The 26,427-nt window shown below is 41.7% G+C and overlaps 1 protein-coding gene across 3 annotated transcripts in view; it reads left to right on the forward strand.

Moving 5' to 3' along the window:
- Positions 1 to 26,392, forward strand: part of HDDC2 (HD domain containing 2) — a 26,667-nt gene extending 275 nt beyond the window's left edge. The window contains exons 2-8 of one of the 3 annotated variants that reach the window (XM_019662140.1): positions 892 to 1,034; positions 1,369 to 1,490; positions 3,157 to 3,259; positions 8,454 to 8,522; positions 17,211 to 17,349; positions 21,749 to 21,785; positions 26,042 to 26,392. In XM_019662140.1, the coding sequence (XP_019517685.1) occupies positions 892 to 1,034; positions 1,369 to 1,490; positions 3,157 to 3,259; positions 8,454 to 8,522; positions 17,211 to 17,349; positions 21,749 to 21,785; positions 26,042 to 26,066 (638 nt within the window). In that variant the 3' untranslated portion in view covers positions 26,067 to 26,392. Of the gene's footprint in view, positions 1 to 12; positions 148 to 891; positions 1,035 to 1,368; positions 1,491 to 3,156; positions 3,260 to 8,453; positions 8,523 to 17,210; positions 17,350 to 20,995; positions 21,708 to 21,748; positions 21,786 to 25,184; positions 25,624 to 26,041 lie in introns of those variants that run through there. The other 2 variants (XM_019662139.1, XM_019662141.1) reach the window with 2 other exon arrangements.
- The last annotated feature ends 35 nt before the right edge of the window (positions 26,393 to 26,427 follow it).

Genomic DNA, 26,427 nt, shown 5'->3' on the forward strand with positions numbered 1-26,427 from the left:
GTGGGGGCGGGGCCTCGCGCGCAGCCGCGCCGCCTGCTCTGCCCTGGTGGGATCCGCGGCCGCATGGCTTCGGCCTCCGCTGCTGCCCTCTCGGGCCGCGGGGCCCGGAACCTGCTGCAGTTTCTGCGGCTTGTGGGGCAGCTCAAGGTGAGAGGGCGAAGGCGGGTCGTCTGGGGCCGGGGCAGGCCGCTCGGGGACAGGCTGGGGCAGGCCGCTCGGGGAGAGGCCTGGGCGGCCGTGGGGCTACGGGACTCCCCGGTCTCCGCTGGGCCTTCACCGCCCTCCGCGTCCCCGCGACCCAGGAAAGGAAACAGCCCTGGAGGCCGCAGTGCGTCCGGATGGTAGGCGGTTACCGAGCGGCGGGGCTGCTAGGCCGACTCCAGGCCGGGGGATGGGGAGGAGGGCGGCGTCTAAGCCGCATGGCGCCCCGGGTCGGGAGGCGACCCAGTGCTCGGCCAGGGGCAGCCCCGGCGGCCACGCCGGGGAGGAGCCGGCCCCCAGGGCGGGTACATTGGCGACTCGACCCCACACCTGGGCGGGTGGGGATGGGCTTCTGGGGCTTCTGAGCAGCAGGTGGGAAGATCGGGACACACGGGTCCTGCCGATTTTAAGTGGGTGCTCAAATAAATACTTAGTTCCACAAGTAACAGGAGTTGGACGTTACGTTCGTGTGTGTGTGTGTGTGTGTTCTGAGTGTAGCGTGCCTCCCCCTCCTCTCCCGTCCCTTAGTGAGTTTGCAGAATTTCTCCCAAGTTTAAAGCAGATTATCCGTTGTATGCTACTATCCCTAAAGTTGATAAAATTCTTGAGAAATGTAGACACCTGAGGAGAAAGTGCAGTCTGACAAGATCACTTAGGATCTGAATAAAAAGAAGAGCCATGACTCCTTAGGTAGCACGGAGCGGTTAGAAATGCCTTTATCCCTTCTCCGGATGTGGAAGTCTGCCCGTGTTCCAGTGCAGAGCTTTCAGCACAGCACTTTCTACTTGTGTCCGTCTAATGGGGATGTTGGAAGGCAAAACTTTCCCACTCTTGTAAGTAAGAGAATTAAGCTACTTTCCAGTTCTATTTTTATGTTTAAAGGACTTGCGTGTTCTGTAATTTATACATCAGCAACACAGAGTAACTTGACTGTTGGACTTTTGTATTGTATACTGGTGAATTATTCCTGCCTCTCTTTCTCATTCGCCGACCTTATTTGTTTATTTGATTACCAATCATTTTGGTTAGTTAAGTGGTTTTTTAATATGTTCTGAAACCATTACCCTGTTTCTGTGCCTTATTCCCTGGACTTCTCTTGAAGAGCAAAACAAGTAGTTAAACTATTTATTTTTATAAAATTCTTTTTCTGCTTAATTTTTTTATCAGAGAGTCCCACGCACTGGCTGGGTGTATAGAAATGTCGAGAGGCCAGAGAGTGTGTCAGATCACATGTACAGGATGGCAGTTATGGCTCTGCTGACCAAAGATGACCATCTCAACAAAGACCGGTAAGCTGTGAACTTTGGTGCTTGTTAGGGTCTCTGGTCTATGATTATGCACCGCTTTTCATGACTGAGGCCTGTGTCAAATTCTTATGGGTGAGTTTCATATATCAAGAAAAAGTGTTTGAGGCAAACCATACAGCTTTAGGATGTGGGAAGGGGAACTATGTGTGTTGATTGCTTCAGTTACTAATTGTACCCTGAGATTTCTCTTGGCAAGTGAAAGAGCCTGCCTTGGTCTTAAGGAAATGTAAGTGTGATATTAGGGTTTCAAGACCCTTTGCAGGTGTGTTATGTCTACAATGCTATGAGTATATTAGCACACTGTGTGCTTTTTATTTAGCCCCTTTTTATGAATAGTAGCACCCATCTGTGAGGTGACATTTTAGAGTGGTATGTGCAAGTTATAACTGAGAAAGAGATATCCTCTCTTCCTTCCGTCAATCGACCGTGTTTAGAATACTTTTTGAGCACGGGACCAAGTTTCCCAGCAATATAAAACAGTAAGTAAATCCCAAATGAATGACACAGGCCCTAAGTGGCTTCTATAAAAAGCGCAAAATAAGTTATGTTTGAAACTTAGCATGATATTCTAACAGGAGAGATCACCTGTTCTTGGGTGAACTTAATGGAGGGGATGGAATCCGAGATGAGCTCAGAAAGGTTCATTAGGCAGAGAAGTGGAAGGCACAGCACGCAGAAAGGAGGGCATAGAAACCAAAGCTCTGATGGCAGGAAAATACTTTGGAAATGATAAGTAAATCAATTTAATTGCAGCAAAGGTTCATTAGGGAGTCTGAGAAACCCTGTACTCTGTAGATAGTGTGGAGCTGAAATTTTTGGCAAACAGTATAGGTATAGAATGGAGATAAACCTAAGAGTAGTCTGAGATTTGAACTGGATCAGAGAGAGACTAGGTGGGGATACGTAAGAGGAGCTGGGTAGGCCTTGGACTGTCTTGGTAATAGTAGGAATATGAAACAAACTGGCCCTCTGGGGCATTTATCTCATGACCCACCATCATTATTTTCACGATGATTATCCTAATAATCATAGCCATTTGTTGAATGATCAACATGTGCCAGAAACTTAAAAGTATCAACTTTAATTTTCATAGCAACCTTATGAAGTATTATCCCTTTTTTTATAGATGATAAAATGAAGGCTGAGAAAACTTAGCATTTAAAGAAATTAAGTAAAACGTGGCTAAGGTCACACAGCTAATAAATGTTCCCTGGATTTAAATCCAGATCTGTCCGACTCTATTCATTTCTCTATTAAGGGCCTCATTTTGACATCTAACTAGTATATTGGGGAAATGATTGTTTCTAAATTTTGTATCATTAAGTAAATGCTATAACCAGATCATCTAGCTTTGTAATCTGAAGTTATCAGTCTTTTAAAGTGATATTTGAGAAACCAGCTATTTTAAAAAAAAAATACAGGCTAACAATTTCTTCTGCACTCTCATGTATTGTGTTGAATATTATCTAGCAGTTTTGACTCAGAATTGTTGAAGGTTAGCAGAATGTAATTACTTTAGAAAATACTGTATTAAAAATACTGAGTGATGAGAAAGAAAACTATATTATGTAACTTCAAAATAGTATAGAGAAGGAATTTGTAGTGAGTATAATTCTGTGTAATTATTCACCATTTCTTGCCTGGTTAGATGTGTCCGCCTAGCCCTGGTTCACGATATGGCAGAATGCATCGTTGGGGACATAGCACCAGCAGATAACATCCCCAAGGAAGAAAAACATAGGCGAGAAGAGGTCAGTGTTGACTCTTGACTCTCCAAGAGATTCTCCAAGAAAAACCTGTTGCTGAAGCAAAGCTAAGTTTATCAGACCTATTGGAGTAAGGGAGAGCACCACCTTGACAGCCTCAGGGTCTCAGCAAGGGAAGGTCAGGGAGGTTATTTATTGAGTTTTAGGGTCTGGGCTAGAGGATGCTTAGATGGATCTTAAAAGATGGGTAACTAGCTGAGACGGCATAGAGATTAGGACATGATAGCTTTGGACTGGTGGGACTGGTGAGACACAGTCTTAAAGAGACTCTAGAAGAGTAAGGCATTAGTATTTACTCTGTTTTGGGTAGTTTGCAGTCTTATCTTCCAGAAGGAGGGATTTCCTGGAGTGAGAATGAATTGGGTTTTACTTGTCCTCAACCTAGTTTGACACAAGAACAGGAAACGATGCTGGTTTCAGTTCTCATTAGTATGTGGACATAGATAGCATGGCTTTCATTAGAACAGTGGAAATAGCTGGAGCTTGAAGGAATTCTCCATGTGAGTTAAGCTCTTTGGAGAGAAGTTTTATAAATTAGAAGTATAATCATTTTTATAATTATCATTTGGTGAATTTTAAGTTAGTCCTTTAATTTAGTGGTTGGAAGTAAAGAAAAAATATTTGTGTTAGTAAGAAACAAACAACATAAATGAAATATTAAATCAATTATCAATTTGGGCTCTAAACCCAGAGGCCAGCCAGGCCCAAAGAGGAAGACATATTTGAAGGAGAATCTGGAAAATCCAGAAAGGCTTTTTTAAAAATAATACTGGATGGCTGGTTCTCTATTCAGGGATTATTGCAAGCTACTGTTATTATAGGCCAGAGATCCTAAATTGCTAAGTGGACACATCCTTTATCAAGATGGGTTAACAGGACAGGTGGCCTTAAATAGCTGTTCTCAGACCTGAGGTGGAGATGATCTCAGTAGCCAGCAGCATGTTTGCCTCTTTAGAGGCAAGAAAATCCACAAGGAATCCCGATTTAGGAGCGCCAGCATATCCTAAATTATGGGAACAAGCGGAATCGTGTAAGGAAAGCATTCTTCCTCCCAAAATACGATCCAGAATTCAGGCTTCGCATTGTGACAGCCTGTGAAAAGGGAGGAAACTAAGAAAATGTTTCTCTGTAGGAGTTTAGACTGTTGTGGGGTAATCATTTCGTAAAGTGTATAAATATCTAATGACTATGTTGTACATATGAAACTAATACAATATTATATGTCAGCTACACCTGAAAAATAAATTTTTTAAAATTATCTAAAAAAATCGGTTAAAAGTTATTCTTTAATAATAATAATAATAATAATAATAATTCTTCCTAGGTTGATTAATTTAAAAAGAAACTAATTAGCTCAAGATACTGAGTTACAGAAAGGAATTATTAGCCCTGAACCAGTGGGTGCTATGACACAGAGGAAAAGAAGGGGGAAAACCTCCTCAATAACACAGCTCATTTCAGGATATATGATAGTTTCGTTCAGAGATAAATCTGGACATCATGGAGGAGAAATCATATACTGAAATACCAGTGGGTAATGAAAGACTTTAAAGCGACACAGAGGAAGAAAAGACAAGCTGTTCCCATGTAGATATATAGTGACTTGGAGGCTTACTCCACAAAGGAGCAAGTCAGAACTTTCTGAAGAAAAAACAGAGTCAGTAGGAAGGATCTGCAACCACTGGAGGTGAAGGAAGACCTGCTACTGTCCTGACGAGCTGAGTCCTGGCCCTCAGGAGGGGGAGAGGGGACCTGAACCATCTTCCTGGACACTGTATCCTGGCGATGATGAAAAACCGTTCTGGCCTCATTAATCCTCCTGGATGCTGCCCACGCCTCCTGATTCACCGGATAAATAATACCTTAATCAGAAGGGACAGGAGAAACTCGTTAGAGAGCCACAAGTTCTTGGACAAGAAACCAAAGGCTTGGAGAGCGCTGATATTCCATTGCCTCTTCCTGCTGCTGCCTAGGATGTGGGAACAGAGCGAACGACCTGGGAGGTGAACCATTCTTTATGCAGAGGGAGTTTATGAATAAGAGATGGATGTCTAAACCATGCATTCAGATAATTAAATGAGGTTTTCTTGGCTGAGGTGGGATGCACATAATGAGAACCAGGAAGCATCGTTTGCCCAGAAGCCGGCTGACTACATCAGGAAGGCTTTATGCTGAAGAAGTAGAGAGAAAAAGTACTTGATAAAACCTGGAAGACTGATTGTTTTGGAGGAGAACAGGTATTAGGATGAAAGGGAGGATGAGGGCATAGAAGAGAAAATTTAGGATCCAAAAGCAATACTCATAGTGTGACCCCCGCCCCCTTACTAAACAGGATAAATTATACTTTATATTACAAGCCACGTTGGTAAAGGATGCCTGCTAGAGACCGTCAGGAATGGTGGGATGGAACCTGAGGCTGGAATATAGCAGTGCAGGTTATATTCTTTTGCAAAGGGAAGAACTTATTAAGATGGAAGGCGAGTCATGGTATGTATGTATCTGCAAGGGTTAAATGGCAAGAACTGAGCAATTAAAAGAAGAGCCAAATTTTGTTATAAGAGTCAACCTGGCAAGATGGAGAAAATGAAAAATACAGCGAACATTTTATAGACTGCTTAGTATGTGCCAGATCATAAATGCTTTCTGTATATTACCTATCTAATCCACACAGCAGCGCTTCCAGGCAGGTACCATTATTAACTTCATTTCACAGATGAGAAACCTGAAGGACAAGAAGGTTAAGTAACTTGCTCAGGGTTCCACAGCTGGTAAATGAGGAGCCAGTTTCAAACCCCACCTGAATCTATAGTGTGTAATTAACTACTGCACTGATCGGCCTCACCAGTGATGACTGAAGGATGGATGATGCCTCCTGGGTGCTTGTGACATATCTGACACAAGACATTTGCTGAAAGCTTCATTGGGCTGAGGACTTGAAGCATGTTCTTGACAGGCTTTGCTAACAGGAAGAGGCGAGGGAAATTATCACTTTCAATCTAGGTGTGAACAAGGTGAGAAAAGTATAGAAGTGAGAGCAGCAGGGCCCGCCATCAGGAGGAGAAAGCCTGGCATCTTCAGGCCTGTACCCTGGACGTCAGCAAAGCCGGTTTCAGAGGGTTCATTTAACAAGGCGGGCATGCTTCTGTGGCACATGCTGCCAAAACAGAATCGCGACTACCTCAGAGGCCTCAGCAGGCAGTTCTGATTGCACCGAAACCAATGATATCGATGAGTTTAGACCCAGAAAATCGTTGCTCAATTTCAGGAAGAGAGCAACAACATTGATCTGTTTTGTTTTTTAATGGACATGGTGAGTTTAGTCAATAGGAACCTTATTAATAGGTCAGTAATTGCATGCGATCTCTAAGAAGCCAGTTCAGTCTTAGGCTGCATTTATAGAAGTATAGCGTCTATTGTGAGGAGGCTGAGGTTCCATTCTGTTCTGCCTTGATCAGAGCACACATCAGTAGCTACATTCAGTGCTGGGGGCGTCACCTGAAATGGAATAAAAAAATCCCTGTCAAAGCAGGACTTTTATGTTTGTATTCTCATAGTTGAGATTCTGATATGCCCATACATATACATTATTCATTTCATTGTTTTCAAAGAAAAGCAATGGGCAAGCATGAGTTTTGGAATAATGGAAAGAAAGGTGACACCTTTAGTGTTTGAAAATGCAAAGTATTTTCTCGTATTTCACTGAGATTTATGACAAAGGAACAAGGGAGCATGCAGGTACAAAATCACCTAAGTTTCCTACCTCTTATGATGCTACAGGCCGTTCCAGATGGTGACGTTATAAGTGCAAGAGCAGATTGTGGACACTGGCAAATGTGTTTTACTGTAGAAGTGGTTGTATTCTATATCATTTTTTTCCTCTCAATAATAAATATACACAGATACCCATTTTTATTTTCATTGCTTTTCCCCAGTTCACTTTTTGATTTTATATAAGACCTTTGCCACTTTTATATAACCACTTTGTCAAAAGTGGTTCTTACAACCGTATTCTTCTCAAGGAGCCTAACCTCTGGTTAGAACTGAAGCAGATAAAGAGGTGTCGGATGAACATGGTCAATGAGTTTGAAGCCATTGGAGAGTAACTTGCAACAGACCCTATGCCCCCAAAGTATGCTATTTTAGGACACTGGAGCAGTGCAGAAATGAAAAGCGATAGGAGTGAGGGTGGCTGCTGGGACTTCAAGACTAGAAACAAGTACCAAACACCCACTCTCATTCTCTTACCCGCTTCTCTTAGGTTTTGCTCTCACAGGCTTCTATTTCTGGCTTCTCTCTCCCAGCCCCTGCTGGCCCCCGAGTGACTGGTTTACAGTACATGGCTATTCCTTAGCCAGTCACTGTGGCCGCAAGAGATTCTGGCCACTGGGTCACTGCCCACCTGATTGACGCTGTGTTTGTGTGAGAGGGAGGGAACCAGGAGGGAGAACTACAGGGACAATTTTCAGCTTGTCACTGCCACCTGAAGCCCATTTGAGCTGTGTCCTGAGGTGCCAGGTTCCCAGCACCGGACATGTTTATGGAGGGAGGGCAAGAGGTGTTCAGTGATGCCAGTGAAGGGTTCAGATGCTACATGGATGGTTAGGCTAATTACCCTTTAATATCCCTTTTCAGCCTGTGAGGCTATGAGCCGATAAGATGCTGTCCTGTAATTTCCTTTATGTTAATGACAACTGCCCATTTTTGTGGTGCTTTACATTTTGCAGTAAAAACATTAACAATAGAAAATGAATATAATAGTATACAAAACATTTCTTTGAGCTTGATAATTCAGTTATTTTCCTATTCTCCCTGCTCTCAGGTTTGTTTTGAACTCTAGTATGTATGCTTATGATTGAAATTTATGTGGGCATCTTGTGACTCATCCACAAGATGTAAACTCCACAGCCTCATTTTTGATATTTGTATAACCATCTCACACCCTCCTCATTGTCCTTTTGTGTGTGTGGTGTGCTGCAGGCTCAGTGATGCCCATATGAATGCATACACTTATGTACTCACTGTACACAGCTGCCTTCCTTGTAAGCCGTAAATATGATCCACTATTCCGTGCCCCTGTGGAAGTTATTTGTAAGAGTTTAGGCCCATTACTTGGCTTTGTGTATGTATTGTTAACTTAGATAAATGTGAACAAAATTAAAATAATGATTTGATGTTTCAGGAAGCCATGAAGCAGCTGACCCAGCTTCTCTCAAAGGATCTTGGAAAAGAGCTCTATGAACTTTGGGAAGTAAGCATATATGATGGGTTGCTTTTTATTTATTGTAACTAAATTTATATTCCTCATCAATGTTTTAGTTAATTCATATTATCTTAACAAGCTGTCTCTAACTTACCATTTTCTGGTTTGTGTCTGTTTCTCTCCTTTCAGCTGCTGCAGGAATTTCTCTGACTGATAGAAATTTTTCTTCCCTCCAATTTCCCCGTTTCCCTTGTCGCCATAATGCCTGGTATCAATCTTGACTCACAGCCCCTGGGTTTCCTGATGCATTGCTCTCACCTCCAACCCTGACAATACCTTGATTTCCAACTTCTAGCCTCCAGAGTTAGGAGACAATAAATTTTGTTGCTTAAGCCACCCAGTTTGTGGTCATTTTTACAGCAGCCCTCGGAAACTAATTCATTCTCTCTCTCACCCCCTCTCTCTCTTCTCTGATACCATGGTACTTTGGTACTCTGCGGTGGCTACTTTATTATATTCTTATCTATTTTTTAAATTGTTTCTATATTTTGTCTCTTAGGCTCTTTACTATATCTGTTGGAATTTTATAAAGTTAAAATTGAAAGAAAACCCATTTCTAACTCCTTTATTTTATGGATAAGAAGACTATGGGCTGAAGTGCCTTACCTTCCCCCAAGGTCTCTTAGCTAGTGGGTGACAAATCTAGGCCACAAGCCCATCTCCTAGTTCAGCATTTTCTTTATGTCATTATGCTGTGTGTTGGTTAGCATTTATAGTTCTATTGCACTCACGATACTGTGTCAGTTACTTACTAGTAAGAGACTGTTAGTTTCCAAGGATGGCTGTAACAAATTACCACAAACTTGGATGGCTTAAAAGAACAGAAATTTATGGTCTCACAGTTTTGGAGGCTACATGCCCTCTCTAGAGGAGGATGCTGTCCTTGCCGCTTGCTATCCTCTGATGAATGCCTCTTTTCTGGCATTCCTTGTTTTAAAGACACATCGCTCTAATCTCTGACTCCATAGTCAGATGGTGTTCTTCCTGTGTCTACCTGTTGGGTATCTGTACCCAAATTTCTCTCTTATAGGGACATCAGTCATTGGATTAGGGTCCATCCATTATGAATTTATCTTCATTTCATTACATCTGCAAAGACCCTATTTCTAAATAAGGTAGCATTCATAGGTTCTAGGTAGACATGAATTTGGTGGGAACACTATTCAACCCGGTACACAAACTCTTACATTAACTTAAGCATTTTAATAACTCATGTTCAATATTAGCACATGGGCTTCGGTATCAGATTTAGTTCAAATACTGGCTCCTCTGTTTACTAGGTATGTGATCTTGGGTAACTTATTGAACCTCTCTGCCTTAAATTCCTCATCTACCAAATGGCAATAATAATAGTATACTTGTCTTATAGGGTTGTATGACAATCAAATTAATTAGTACATGTAAAGCATTTAGAATATTGTCTGATGCATAGTAAGCTCTATTTTTCTTCTGTCTCCAGTTTGTATGTTCTGATTTTGGCTTAAGCAAATAAGGTCATTCCATACCCAGGGGAACTTAGAATAGTACTAACAGAAAATGCCAGTTGATTGATTTCTGAAATGTTATTCACAGCCATTCACCACTATAAATAGTTATCAACCCAGAGGGTCACATCTGTTTAAAGCAATTAAACATCCTTGATTATAATTTATCTTTCGCCATAGAAGTGTGAAATCAAATTCCAGCAAGGCGAGAGAAAACATTTTCATTTTTTTCTCAAAGTGCCACACAAAGGCCCACCCCATCACCTGCATTTCACTTAGAAGAAACAGCCCTTTGCATCCCAAAGCATAGCAGTCGCTCCCCCTGCACCCCGCCCCCATGCCAAATGCCTGGCACACCGCGCCTGCCCTTGGACTGTTTCCGACCCTGCATTTTCCCTCCTTATTGTCTGAAGTTCAATCAGTTGGAGATGCAGTTGGGTTAACAAGTACTCTAAAAAATGTCTCCCTGTTCTATCCTTTGAAGTACAGGTAGAGTATGTTACTGTAGACTTGAATGTAGAGAAACACGAGAACCCTGAGTCCTGGAGGCAGAGTCACTAGGAGGAGGGAGAGTGGATGATACAAGAGATTAACTTCATATGTATCAACTTTAGTCAGGGCCAACCTTTCCCTGAGGGAGAGGGAAGGAACTTTTCATCTTCCTCTCCTTCCCCCACTCCTCTGCCCTTTAGTCCTCCATTTTCAGGACCTAGAGCGTGCACCTCTGTCGTGTTTGAACTCATTGTCCTTCTGTTGCTCTCCAAAACCCCAGTCTGGGTCATTTCAACCATTTGTCTCCCCACCGTTCCACCTGATGGCTGCAGAGCGCCGATGTAGGGGCCTCCCATCCCCGACTTAGGAGCTGGAGCCACCACCCCTCACGGCCTCCAAGCTCTGCTGAGCCTCAGGGCTGCCAGCATCCCCTCAGTGGCACCCAGTCACCTCTCTCTGTCTGGCCCACATCAATTGTCCATCCCTCTCTTCAACCACCTACTGCGCCATTTCTCCCCCAACTTTATAGCAAATCGCCTTTCCTCTTTTGTTTAGACACGCTGTCAGATGGGAACCTTTTGAGCTTTTTGTAAGCCTTGTAAATATGTTCACACAACCCTATTTTTGAAATCTCCCTGGATGCCACATTTCCCTACTTCTCTTCACGGCCAAATAGGGAAGGCATTGTCCACATTCCCTGTTTCCTCACAGCCCACCCAAGTGTCATGTGGCTGCACCACGCCCTGCTCTAGCTAAGGTCACAGTCTGCGTCTGCGTGGCTCCATCGAGCAAGCCCTTCTCTGTCCAGGCGCCACTCAATACCTTTGCTTCACAGGAGATGCTTCCGCTCCGTATGGAAGGCCCCTCATCCCTGAGGCCTGTGGCATTGCTCCCTCCTGGTTTGCTCTTCACCTTTCTGGCTGCTCCTTCTGAGTGTCTTCACGTGCGTGCTCCTCTTCCTCAGCCCATCTCTTCAGAACCTTGTTCCTCTTCTAGGGCGGTGTCCTCGGCCACCTTCTCTTCTCTGCACCCTTCTGGGCTTCAGTGATCATGGGCTGATCATTCCATGTACTCTTCCGGAAAATCTTCCTGCTAAGCTCCAGACTCAGGAATCCAACAGCTCCACCTCAGTAGCCACAGGAGCCTTAACAGGTTCGCGGCCCACTCATTATCTGTGGCTATTTTTATTATTTTAAATCCTTTTATTGAAAAATAAAACACAGAAAATCACACACGAAAAAACAATGTATAGCATAGTGAGTTCTTAGAAGGATAACTGTCTTTAGCTACCATCCAAGTCAAGATTTGGCACTTTGCCATTTTTCCCAGAAGCTCTTTCTCATCCCCTGACCCAACACGACCCCTGCCTTTCTCCAGAAGTAGCCACTACCCTGATTTTCAGGGTGACCACTTGAATTTATGGCTTTTTCACCCAAGTGCTCCGCCCTAGATATTTTAGTTTGATCTTGCCCATTTTTGTAAAGCATAATATGTCTTTATTTTTTAATGTACAGTCTCCACCCCCTACCCCCACCCCTTTCTTTTTCTTACAAGTTACCTACCTGTTGAATCCAGACCATTTAGCACTTAGAGTTTTCCATCCTCTGGGTTTTTCCAGTTGCACACTCGTGATGCAGTTTGTGTTTTTCTGTCCTTTGATTTTCTGCAGATTGGCAGCTGCATCCAGAGCCTGGATCAGACTCGGGTTGGATCCTTTTGGCAAAACTGTAGGTGGTATTGGAGTTTTTCATCATGAGGCTCATAATGTCTGAGTTTTCTTGATCCTTATATCCCTTAATCCTTTGGGGTTGTAGAATGGTAATCTAATGTTTTTATTTTGTGTTCATTTTGTAGCTGAAATAATTTTATTAGCAGATGCTTCTTTCTCATGTACTCTGTTTACAGTTCAGTTGGAAAGGTGTAAAAATGCTTGACTTTGACGGCTCCTTTGATAGCAGGAGTGGCAAAGTGTTCCAGCCTCATTCATCTTGAACTTGTTCTTGCCAGACCTGTTTTGTTCTTTGTTTATTTTTAAATAGAAAATTTTATTCCAAGACCACAAGATAGGTACTAGGGATGCTCATTGCTATTGAGTTGGTTATTGTTTCTATGCTTTTTAGTGGACAGAGCTAGGAGATTATTTTATATATATATATATATATATATATATATATATATATATATATATACATACACACACACACACACACATATATTATGTATACACACACATATACACACATATGTATATATATATATACACATATATGTATGTATATATGTATATGTGTAGCTATATACTATATAATATCTCATTAGTTCTTAGTGCTATTTCCAATTCAGATTCAGAACTACACCATTTTTACTTAACCTCTTATATATTATGTTGCATATCCTTTCTTCTACACCAGGAATTTTAGTTATAGACTTTATCCCTTTTTACACATGTACCCACTTCAGAATAACAATTGTATATACCACCATCATTAATTCTGATTATTGAGAACAATTTAAAAAATTGTTTTGTCTGTGCTAGTTCCATTCTCCCCCTAGTTTTTTTATAGTTCTATATCTACATTGTCAGTACATTTAACCATTACATGTACTATATAACCTTTCTCTTCTAAACCTCATTTAACCTTAGTTCTACAAGTAACTATGTAGTGATGCTCACCCCCAGTCCTTAATGTTAATCTTTGCCCAGTCATTCTGGTTGTCTGGAGCTTGTTGTCTGGTAGGTTCTTCAAGAAAGGCTCACAGGAATAATATTCTCTAAATCTTGCATGTTTTTAACAGTTCCTTTGTGTTCTTTATACTTAAAGGTCAGTTTCACTTGATATAAAATTTTTGGCTTCCAGTTTCTTCCCTTGAATATCTTAAATGTGTTACTTCCATTTTCTTATCATCAAGCTTGTTGTCGAAGTCTGATCATAATTTTATGTTCCTTATATTTCAGATGCTCTTTGCATAGGTGTCCAAAGGATTTTTTTAAAGATAATTTTATTAGACTGTGTCTTTGTGTTGGTCATTTTGGGTTAATTATTTAGATTTTTTTTTAGATAATTTTATTGGAGTATGTCTTTGTGTTGGTTATTTGGGGTTAATATCCTTAGGTACTTAGTCTGCATTTTTAATACATACTTTCAAATTTGTGTTTTAATTTCAAGAAAATTTTGATGAATATAATTTTTGCTTTTGTCTTCATTGGTTCATCTTTGCCTATCTTCAGCGTTTGTCACCTCTCAAATCCTTTATATCGTCTTCATTTATTTTTGACTTTGAAACTTAACCTGCTTTTCGATTTTTATTTTCCTTAAGGCGTTATTTATCATGTTTAATGACTTTTCTTTTATCTCTAATTGATTTTACATTGTTCTTTCATGTCTTATCATTTTCTTAATACCTGTTAGTTCTTTCTGAAATAGTATGTTGTAGATTTGGTCCTTTTAAAAAAAGATTGAGAATGTCTTTCTGCAATCAATTGTGTGTAAAGATATTATTTTGCTCCCTACTCTCTTATGGTAAATTTTTATGGACTCTGACCTCTGTGCTTTTCCTGTTGTTCATTTTGATACATATTAGTTTTCCTGAGCTTTGGGAAGGATACTTGGTTCAGATAGCATTTTTAACTTCACAGGGTTTCCTCTTCTGTTTTTTGTTGGTTTTGTTTTAATGTAGTGTTAAAAATATGATGGCTTGCTTTCAGAGGTTTCCTGACTTTGTTCCCCATATACTACTTTTATCTGGACTTTTTCATTTCTTTAGTTCTATTATCCTTATCCCACTCAATTTTGATTCCATTCCTAGCATTTTCTCTTCATGTAGGGCCCTGTCCTGGAAGGGAGCCCCTGCAGGCCAGACTGGCGAATTCACCAGGGCTGGACTTTTATCAGCTGCTGTTGAAGTGGGCAAGATCCTGCCAGTGTTTTCTTTTGTTCTTAAAATTTGATAATTCTATGAACACCCATCAGCTATTTGGAGATTCTCCTGTTCTTAAGCCCATCAGATGTCCTATTGCTCCCTCCCCTTGGCTCCTCCCTGACAGACGCTGGTTGCATGCAGGGCTTATGGCTGGAGGTGGTTTGTCCCCACTCACATATATTTTGTGATTCATGGTAATGTTATGTCCCTCAGTTTTGTTATAAATGTTATCCACGCAAGTTTGGTTTTACTATTTCTTTGCTCTCTCAAGTTTCTTTTTTTTTTTTTTCTTTCTTTTTTTTTATCTGCTTCTCTGTTTTGCTCCCTGTTTAATTACCCAAACCAGAAACTAGGGAGTCATTTTATTCTTTTTTTTTAAGATTTTATTGGGGAATTGGGGGAGGGGAACAGCACTGGGGAATCCAGGGAAGGGAAACAGACAAGTTGCTGTCCTTTTGTTCTTCAGACTAGCTGTGCAGGACGTTGCTTCACTGGCCCATGTTGGTTTATCATTGCGCTCTTCCCGGGTGAGGCAGATCGGTCGCCGGTCATTGGACAGCCGCTCACGGTGGCTCTTGGCAGCTCACACCAGCTTCCGGCTCCTCACACTGGCTGCCGTCCACACACGGTCGCTTATGGCAGCCCACTGCAGCAGGGGCTGCAGCCTATGCCGTCGCCGTTGACTCACAGCAGCCCAGCTCCAGGTCGAGCTGTTGTTCACCATGTTAGCTGTAGAGGGCAGTGTCACTGGCCCTAATGTGGGATCCTAATCGGGGCCCTGCTGCTCAGAGCTGGCGTCCCAAGCCAGCTATTAACCAACACGCCACTCGGCGGGCCCTAGGGAGTCATTTTTGACACCCCCTTTCATTCACTTTCACATTTTTGTTTGCTTCTTTATCCTTATCATTTCTCAAACTTGCCCACTTTTCCCCATCTTCATTGCCACACCCTTAGGTTAGACCAGATTCTTATAACTTCTCTACTAGTGCTACAAAGTCTCAGCCTGATTTTTCTGCTTCCATTCTGTCCATTTTCCACACTGCAACTAGAATGATGTTTCTGAAATGCAAATCTGATCATGACACTTCTTGCTTGAAACCTTTCGGTGATGTCCAGTCTCTGCAGGATAACCTGAGACCCGGTAGCATAAACCACAAACACTTTCCGGAGCTGGCTCTTCCTCCACCTCCAGCCTCGTCTCGCTCCGCTTCCTCCCTTCAGTACTCGTCCTGCCATTACTTGCAGTACGTTCCCCAAAGATGCCATGGCGCCATCTTACTTCTAGAGTTTAGTCTGCAGTTCTCTTTTCCCTGCCCTGCCTCCTTGTTGGAAAGTGAAATTGGAGAATCCCAGTATCATTATTTTTTGAGAGAAAACCCAGCAATTTATATTTTTTTGAAAAATGTGTAATTTCACCAGAACGTGTTATTTCCTAATGGTCTTGTAATCTTTTTTTCTCACTTTCAACAGAGAAAAATCCTGGACTGCTATGCTTAGAGAATTCCATTTCATTTTGTTAAATAATGAACCTAAATTTCTTAAATATACATGTATAACTATAATATACATACACATTTAAATTAAGTGTAATTATTTCTAAATGCCTTTGAAATAAAACAAAATGTATTTGGTTTCATGTTAAAATGATTTCCCTGTATAATTTTAAGCTCTTATCAAAATCCAAAGAGCTGCCTTTTTAAGAATAAGGCATTTAATAAAAACCAAGAAACCTTCAGTGATTCACATCACATTATCCTGCCAAGAAAGCATAACAGGTTCATTATCTGAACACATCTGGGGTGGAATTACAAATGAGAACTTTGCAGGGAAACCAGTTGGGAACACTTTGGTCTTAATAGGAGAATGATTCTATATAGTATTAATTGGGACTTGTGGTTGTGTGACACGTGTCATGCTGTCAAGAAGCAGACTTCCTGTAGCTTCTCGTTTCAGGTCTGCACTGAGGAGGGAGGGACCAATGGGAAGAGGAAAGGTAAAACAGCTGCTCCCTGTCCGCTCTGCAGCACCTCCCTGCCAGCAACACATGCGCACACACCACTGCATGAAGAGTTCACAAGTCCTGACTACATCCTCAAGAGTCATAACTCAGAGACTTGATTAAATCTTCCCTATTTGAGGAGTAAGGACAGAGATTCCCAGTGTAAAGTGGTAACCAAAATTCAATGAGAAAGCTAGAAATTCACTTAAAAAGGAAAAGGAAACCTGACATTACTTATTTTGCCGTGTATAATGCCCTCCCATGTATAATGTGCACCCACATTTTTGGCCCAAACTTTCAGGGAAACAGAATTAGTACTACCCATGTATAATGTGCATCCTTATTTTTCCCTCACAAATTGGGGCAAAAAAAGTGCGCATTATACACAAAATACAGTAAATGGAGAAAGAAATAATTTGATAAGCATGAGATAGGATATTAGCTTGAAGTTAAAAAGACCTACACCACTCAGGTGGATTAGAGAATAATGACCTTCAAATGAAGACAAGATACTGAACAGGAAGAAAAATGCTTGGAAACGTCAGTATGAACAAACGAGACTTCCAAGGAACGTGAAATAGCACATCTTTCTTGCATGGAGCGCTGATGTTAGCTGTGAAATTACAGGTGAAGCATCTCTGTGAGTGTCTGTATACCTGGAGAAATGTGGCCAGTACAGGATGTGCTTTTAGCTGTGACTGATTTCAGGTACCGGAATCAGAATTGTCCTGGATTACCCTCTCATGCAGCCCTAATGCTGCTCTAATTGCCCCTACTTAGGAGTATGAGACCCAGTCTAGTCCAGAAGCCAAATTTGTGAAGCAGCTGGACCAATGTGAGATGATTCTTCAGGCATCTGAATATGAAGACCTTGAGAACAAGCCCGGGCGACTGCAGGATTTCTATGACTCCACAGCAGGTATGTGGTGCTACTTCCATTTCAGTCTGGCTTAATCCTAGTGTAGTGACTAACTAGCATTATAGTAGTGAATCACTTCTGTGACCCTTCCCTATGAAGCATCGAAAAAGAAAATGGTGGGATTCATGGTGAGGTGGCCTGGTGCGTGAGCGCACTGCCACCCTGGAGTCTGAGCGCCAGGTTCACATTCCCACCTGCCAGCTGTGTGCCCCTGGGCAGTCTCCTGACCCCTCTGTGTCCTCTCTGAAAAATGGAAATCATTGTATTTACCCTACTTGAGTCATAGGTTGGTTTTGAGATTTAAGAGAGATAATGATGTAAAAGTACATTGTGATCAATAAGAGCTTTATGGATGTAAGGTCATGTAAGGTGGAGGTACAATAGAAATAGAGATTTAAAACAAGAAAACCCCAAACGGCTCTAGTCAGCATACCATTGTCATTACAGCGCTTCATAGCCCAAACCTGACGGCAGAGTGCTTGCATTTGAATGCTGGTTCTGCCACCGAGAACCTCTGTAACCTGCAGTAGATTCCTTAACCCAGCTCTGGGCCTAGTTTCCTTTTTTTAAAATGTGGATAATTACAGACTCTATTTTACAGGGTTATTTGAGGAAATAGTGGGTTAATTTATGTGACGTGCTTAGAATAATGCCTGGCAATAATATGCCTTAGCTAACTTCATGGTGATCCAGTGTCCAGAGTGAGGAGCTAAGTAGCCTGTATTAGCAATGGCTGGTGTTCGTGTTGCTCCCTGGAGTAAAACTCCCATCTCTCTTCCCTGGGAGCCCGTCAGACTTTGCGCAGCCTCCGTCTCTCCTGAGGGTGCCATTAGAGACAGCCTTTCTGGGACCTCTCAGGACCTCACGTGGCCTCACCAAATAGAGGAAGGACCCAGCTCACAGACTGTGGTCCAAAATATGGTCTGCATTATAATGACGTTGGTTTGATTTTCCTCCCCCCTTTTCCAGCCCCATTACCCCCACTGTAGACAAGGTCCTCATTATTTCTGTACCGGACTGTTGTTATAACCACCTCGCTTCACCTGCCAGGCTCGCGAGCGCCTCCCACATGTCTCAGTGTCTTCCTCCTTTGCAGGTGTATGTGTGATCACATCTTTGTTTTTAAAACTCTTGTGGTTTCCCTCTTCCTAAAAAATAAAATCCTGACACGTTTGAGTGGCCTAAATAAAAACCTCTGTAGTCTAAGGCTGCTCGTCTCTCTCGTTTCCTTTCCTAATCCTCGCTGTCAAAATGAAGTGTTCCGTCTTTGTGCTCGACCTGCACTTGGTCTAGAGACTGCCATAGCGTTGTCACAGTCTGACTTGCCTTTTCCTTAATGATGTTCCTCGTTGGGTCTCTTCACAAACCCTCACGTGCTCATCCCCCCACCCCCGTAGTAAGCTGTGTTAGGGCTAAGACCAGCTGTGTCTCATCTGTCTTTGATGCCAGTGATGCTCAGAAATGTTTGACTTCAGTTAAATGAGTAACGCTGTAAACTGGGGGTCAGTAAACTCTGGCCGACGGGCCAGATTGGCCTGCTGCTTATTTGTATAAATAAAGCTTTACTGAAGCAGCCACACACATTCTTTATGAATTATCTCTAGTGCTTTTGTGCTACAGCAGCAGAGGTGAGCAGTTGGCAACATAGACCGTATAGTCATAGTTCACCAAGCCTAAAGTATTTACCCTCCGGCTCTTTATAGAAAAAGGTGTTCTAAGCAATGATTGGGCTTGACGCTAGCATATTTCACCAGTAATGTAAAATACAAGTCCTTATGTGGTGCTTTGCATTTAACACTATAATCTTTGATTTTGATACATTCACAATGAAAAATAGAAAAATGAAGCATAAAAATACTAGTAAAATAAAATGTGTGGGAGCTGGAAGGGTCATCTAGTTGAAACTCCACATTTTATTGAGGAAAAGGCTTGAGCTGGAAAGAGGGTGAGGTGCCCATGCTGAGTTGAGGTTAAAATTCACTGCACTTTCCACTCGAGTGCATGACTTCTCTTAAAAAATGAATAAATACAAGTACTGAACTGCTATAAGAAATGGTTTCTTATTTCAATAATGCTTGAAGAAAAAAAAAACCACAAGTTTAATTAGAGATGAAATGTAGACTCTGACCATTATGAGGATTTTGAAAAGGACTTTCTTTGTTTGATAGCACATTTTTATTTCTCTAATTCAGTCACAACTTAGTGCTCTCTTTTTTTGTGTTTTGTATTTGAAAGCTTGTTGATGGGGTGGATGAGAGGAGGGGGTGGGAGAGGAGCCCAGAGAAGTAGGCTGCGGCCCACAGGGCCTTACAGGCCAGCGCTGGGCACTGGCTGGTGCTCTGAGATGGGGACCCCTGGGGGGAAGTGGGGCTCAGGACTCATGGGACCTGACTAGTGTTTCCAGTGGGTCAGTTGGGCGGGAAGCAGGGAGACCAGTTGGGGACTGTTGCAGTATCCTAGTGAGAAAGACGGTGGTTTGCACCAGGGTGGTAGTGGTAGAAAAAGAAAGACGGGGTCTGATTCTGGATATATTTTGAATATAGAGTCGATGGGATTTTTGTGTTGTTTGTTTATAAGAAGAGTCCAAGGATTTTGGCCTGGGCAGCTGGAAGAGTGGAGTTGCCTCTAGACGAGGGAAGAGTGCGGTTTGGGGGAAGAAATTCAGGGGTCCCAAAACCCAGGGGAAGAAAATGTTTCAAGAGGGGAGGAGTAGCTATGAGATTTAGCAGCGTGGAGCTAACTGGTGTCTTCAGCAGGAGCAGTTGTGTGATGTGGTATTTAGTAACAGTCTAGCAGCATGACCTTTGCACAGTGGGGCAGAGGATGGCCTGGAGTCAACGAGGAGCATGGAATACAGCCCAGACCTGGGGGCGAGAATCTAGTGTGAGGGAAAACAGCCACTACGTCAGAGGCCTGTAGGGAAAGAACGAGCCAGGTGTCAGAGACAGAGGAGGCCGAGGACAGGGAGTGCTTGGAATAGCGTTAAATCAGAATGAACAGCAAGCAACAAGAGGCACTGGCAAGAACAGACAGGGAAGACGGTGAGTTTAACATGCCCGTGCTGGCCGCCATCGACCTAACGACCTAAAGAGAGCTTGAGCTGGGCTGCTACCCAGGGCAGAATTCTGGGGATGGCTGAGGAGTAGGCAACAGCATGGATCAGCCGGTTCAGTATAGAGATGTTTGCAAGACACCTTTGCGTTCTTGTTTGCATCCTGAGAAAGCTTAGACCCTCTGGTCTTCCTACTTAGTAGTCTTTTTATATGTAGGTGCTTTGTTCCTCCAATTAATTGCAGGTTTACAATAGGCAGAGATTGTTTTCAGCTCTCTGTGCTCCATACTACATGAGTTTCCCTGTAGTTCCTGATAGAGGCATTCAGAGGCTCTCCTAGCTCTGTTTAATAGACAGTTCTTTGCCCGATTCTCGTCTTTTTGCGCGGGGGCATGTGGGTGATGGAGAAAAAGCTCCAGGTGGTCCCTTTTGGCCCCTCTCCATATCGGAAGGGCGGACCTGGAATTGTGTTCTGTGTTTGAGCGAAGCATGGGTCAGATTATAGAACTGAGCCCCTGACGAGCTCTGGAATGAAGTTGGAGAAATTGATGTCTTCTCTCGTCCTTATCTTTTCCTTGTCTTCTTGCCTTGTAGGAAAATTCAGTCACCCTGAGATAGTCCAGCTTGTTTCTGAACTTGAGGCAGAAAGAAACGCTACCATAGCTGCCGCCGCCAGTGAGCCGTGTTCCTGAGTTGGTCTCTATGTTGTTGCACTCCTGTAACAAACATTTTATTTTTCCATTTCATAATACTGTGCTTTGCCACTGTTGGTCTATTGATTTCCTCAGATGTGAGTCTGTTTATTTTCAATTCCCTGGACTCCAGCAAGAAACGCGATGCATTTTGGGCAAAAAAAGAAGCTACAGAACAGGATGTGGTCACGGATGAAGATTTGGGGGTGGGTGCCTTTTTATGAACTAAATTAAATAAATTTAAAAACATTAAACTTTGGAATATTTTTTGGAGGTTTTAATTCATCTAATTCTGCATTAATACCCTACATCTCCGAGGGCCAGATTCATTGAATGATAGAAAATTTAATTATGATTGTTTTTAAGAACAGATTATTCAGCTGACTTCGTGATAAGGATCCAGGAAACAGAATGTGCTGCATGCATGCTCTCCTCAGACGAAGTGCTGCTTTATTCAAATGATCACGCTCTGGAAACAGACTTTTAATTTCACTTTGACCTGCTTTAGGTCCCTGATCATGGACTTGTAAACCTGCTAACAGGTGCCTTCCCTTCCCCCAAACCCCAGTCCTTTTTGTCATTTGGAGATATAAATTGGGGCATGCAATTTCAAATTCCACTTGTCTTCCTCTGTTTTTCCCTGTCTGATTTACAGATCTTCAGACCTTCGTTAGAAGAACATTTATCACCAGGTAAGAAATATATATTAAGAAGAGTATTGCTGGGGTCACTGGACCTTCTATAGGGAACACACCAGAACTGGTTTCTTCTCTTTTCCCTTTCATAGGATAAGTAAATTTAAAGGCCCACTTGCCTTTAAATGATGCACAACTGTTAAATGGTGAGGAAGGGAAGGCTATCGGTACAAACCTGCTCAGTATTTTGCTGTGGAACATGATGCCTCTCCTTTAGTTCAGATGTGAGTTTCCATTTGAAGAAGGGCTTTTAGGTTGGCATAGTGAGAATTCTAGGCAGCGTTTCTTTGGAAACTCTATGCGGTATCCATGGATACCCAGGGTGCTGGAAGCAAAGTGCATGATCTCTTCAGAAGAAGCACACACGTGCACATCTAGCTGCTCTGCCTCAGATACTGCTGCATCGTAGCAACAGTATTTAAATGGCGATAAATGGTGGAAAATCAGCAAAGCATGATGATTATGGGAGATGCAGTTAGTTGGAACACCGAAATACATTAATCAGTGTTTTGAAGATACTTCTCCTGGCATGAAAACATGCCCACAAAATAACCCCAGATAAGGTTCAAATACTTATAACCAGGACTTTTATTTGGGGTGTTTTGCCTTCTGTGATTTTCATAAATTCACAGAGAAACTTTGGAAGCATCTACTGGGTCAGACTGAATATTGGTCACTCAGTCATTATCCCAGTTTTCCATTTTATCAAGTGAGGGTTCAAACAGTCCTAAGCCTTCCTTACTGAGGTAATATGTTTAAAAACAAAACACAGTGGTGCTATAAAATAGGAAAAAAACGAAGATCAATAAAAAAATAACTTGAATTCACCAGCCAATTCTATACATATTTGAGCATTATCACTTAAAAAAAAAAATGTGTGTTTTTTGTTTTTTTTTTCCTGGAAAATACCTGCTACTTGCCTGGAACTAGTTTTCTGAATAATAAAGACTATAATTATGATGCAGAGTAAATAATTATTGTTGGATTTAACTGTTGGTTCACAAACTAGCCCCCATATGTGCAGAACAACAAGAAACCAAAGATAGAGACAGACCAGTCCAGATTGGTAGGTGGCGGTTTTAACAAGCAAGGGAACTTAACTTACAAGGCTTGTTGGGCGGTGAGGGTGGTGGTGGTGGCAGGAGGGTGGGTGTCACAAGTTAGTAGATCTCCACACCTGCCCTCCAGAATCTTAAAAGTTTATATAGAGGCCTTAACTGGGTTCCGTAATTATACCATTCAAATGGTCTCAACGCATGACTCTCTCAAGGCTGTGTCCTTGAAACAGCTCCAAGTGTGGGAACAGTGGGGAGAATGTACATTCTACGGACAGGTGGGGGTGAGGAGCTTCTGACTGCCCAGGTCCAGTTCACTGGACAACCAGTGGTCATATGCTCTCAATGACCCCCAACATGAACTCAACCAAAGATATTCCTTGTTACCTCATAATGAGGAAGAGAGACTACCTCACTGAAAAGGAGGAGAGGGTGGAAGGGCAGGGCTGCACACCTCAGGCCAGCTCTCCCTGCCCAGTCCCTGGGGCTGACGGGAGCAGGATGGGTTTTTCCCCCAAAACAATTCCTTACAATGCCCTTGTATTAATATTTGAAAAAATGTTGATTCTAACAGAATGTCCAACGTGGTCATCTGAAAGTCTTGTAATATACGCTGGGGGTAAATGACTGATGAAACGCCTTGTGAAAAAGCATCCTCTACACCTAGCATTTTTATTTAAATATTTTGCTAGTCTTCATATTCAAATTGAGATTGAGCCTGATTTCTGTGGAAGATTTAGTATTATGTTATTTTGGGTTTGCTTTGATACATACTCTATGGTATAAATTCAAAGCCAAGTAGAAATGTAGAATAAAGAGTTTTATCATTCTTAGAGATTATGAAAAGTAACCATCATATTTTGCCAATATTAAAGTTTTTTTATTGTAATTGAAATTACATTTGAACACCAGGTTTGAAGAAGTCGCTTTATATTTTATATTGAAGTCACTTTTTAATCATATCACCAGCTTCCTTTATTGCACCCACACACACTCAAATTTGATAATAAGTGAGAGACGGGGTTGAAGCTCACCTTATGCACCATTTTATAGTGAAGTTACACAACTCACAAGCTGACAGGTGCTTTTGGAACAGTGTAGTGGCAGAAGAGCAGCTTAGATTCCAGCTGTCCTCTTCATGTTGACCACTGAATAAGATATTCCGTAATAAAGCATGAAGTTTTTTCCGTTTTCTATATGGTTGAAGAGCAGATTTATAAGAAATTGTCTAATTGAGGGTAAAATGCAGATTGCTTTGCTGACATGATCTATCAACATAGTCTTTATGAGATACAAGTTTAAGATTAACTTGCAGCGTAAACTTATGAATATTTTCCATCAAAGCAATAGTACCCCTATATATACTGTTTTTTCCTATACATACATCCACTCTATGGCTTCTCTTAGGCATATCCAAATTGCCAACATCACTCTTCTTGCACTTTGGGCCATTATTAAGTAGAAGAACACAAGCACTGCGATACTGAGACAGTTGATCTGATAACTCAGCTGGCTACTAACTGACTAAGGGGCAGGGGGCATAGGCAGCGTGGAGAAGCTGGGCAAAGGGTGATTCACACCTCCAGTGGGACTGAGCAAGGTGGCATGAGATTTCATTACGCTACTCAACGGTGTGCAGTTTAAAACTTATGAGTTGTTTATTTCTGGAATTTTCCACACAATATTTACAGACTGCAGTTGACACAGGAAAGTGAAACTGCAGAAATTGAAACCGTGGATGAGAAGTACTGTACATTTTTTTGTGTTGATATCATTTTGTATACATGGTGCTGACCAAAAGTCATTTTGATTTGTTAGTGAAAGGTTACATCCATTGTGTGCAAATGCTTTAGCACTTGTGGAACACTTTAAACTACTGCACATACAAAGAGAGGGAGAAACAGGCAGCTCATGAGTGATGAGGCAGTAATGAAATGAAACCTCTAGCATAAGACTACCCACTTACCAACAACTGATTTGATTATTCTAATTGATGATGTGGCTGATTCACACACATCTTATGACTAAATGAAAAAAAGACTACTCATGTCATGGCCATTATATCACTCCCAGATAGAGAATAATTTAATAAATACCTTTTCAATTAAAACGGGACATGAATATAGTTTTTACAAACTGATGAATGAAGAATGGTTTAAAATAAACAGCTAAAATATATTTGAAGCTCTGAGGCATTCACACTAACTTTGATTGTTTTTCTATCCAATTTTGATACTGTGTTCTCAGAGCTAAGGCTGAGACTACCATGTGCGGAAATTGGTTGGTGAATGGAGATATTTGTTTATAGCACCATAACTCTGCTTTTTCTAATACATTGCAGTGTGCTGAATTGTGGTCAAAATGAAGGTGGCAATGAGTTTACAAAAGGTGACCATTTCAAATGCACCAGGCAACTACAGATGGGGCACAGAGAAACAAGTACCCACATGCCGCAGTGGGCAAGCAGCACGGTCACAAGCCAGAGGGACTGGGTTTGGCTGGAAGGATAAATCAGGGAGAACGCCGATGCTCCCTCCTACAGGCATGGATGGCTTCTTTGTCCACATTGGTCAACTCTGGTTCAAGTTTACAGACCCATAGCTCTCTCTGCTTAGAGTCCAGGCCTCAGAGATTGTGTGGTCCTGAACCAGCTTGATTTTCAGTCAGGTGTACAGATTGCCCTGCTCTTATTTCAATAGAATTTTTAAGATTGGCTTTATTTCACACATATCTACTTCTATTTAATAAATTAAAAATGAACAAACTAATTATGTTATATATTACATGGATTATATATTATAAATATACGTGATATATTTATATATTTAAATTGTGACTTTTTTTTAGTAGGTCTCTGCATTTAAAAAAATGTACATATAGGATGCATCTCTGCTACCTAGCAATAAATGTATGTTCCCATTTGCATATGATGTGGAAGGTAAACGTTACTGCAGAAATCTGATTGTATTAATATGATTTTTTCATGCATAAGAGCAATTTTACAAACTGGAAGAGATTCTGCTTCTCCCATTTTCTAGCTACTGTATTCCCTTTGCAGATATCCTCACCTACTTAGCAGTAACCTGAGTTCACTACTGCTCTATGTAGACTAGAGAGAATTTTAGAATTGAAGGTTGTTTTAGCATCCTAAGGTAGCCAAGGTTCTAATTACTTAACATTTCCTCTCATGTTCATCAGATTAGCAGAAGTTGAGTTAAAATAATGTCTGCAGAATCATAGCTACCACCTTTTAAGACCATCAATAGCCCTGAAGACTTAAAGAAATGAAGGCTTCAAAGTCATCATTAAAATCAATTATTTTAATTGCTTAAATAAACATGTAACTGATGTCGGTGAGGGAGATGACAAGCAGTTTAATGAAATTTGCAGTGTCTTCCCATTGCTGGAGACAGAACTCCAGCCAGTGGACTGACTGAACCGAAAGGGGGTGCTCACTCAGCCTTCAGACATGCACATGGTAAAGGAGTCAAGCAAAAATCAAAACAACTCGTTTGGAAAATATGTTGAATTACACGAAGAGAAGGTCATGACCAAGTGTGTGTGCACCTGCTCAGGTCAGGACA

Source organism: Hipposideros armiger, unplaced genomic scaffold (genome assembly GCF_001890085.2).
Source record: "Hipposideros armiger isolate ML-2016 unplaced genomic scaffold, ASM189008v1 scaffold_367, whole genome shotgun sequence".
NCBI lineage: Eukaryota > Metazoa > Chordata > Mammalia > Chiroptera > Hipposideridae > Hipposideros > Hipposideros armiger.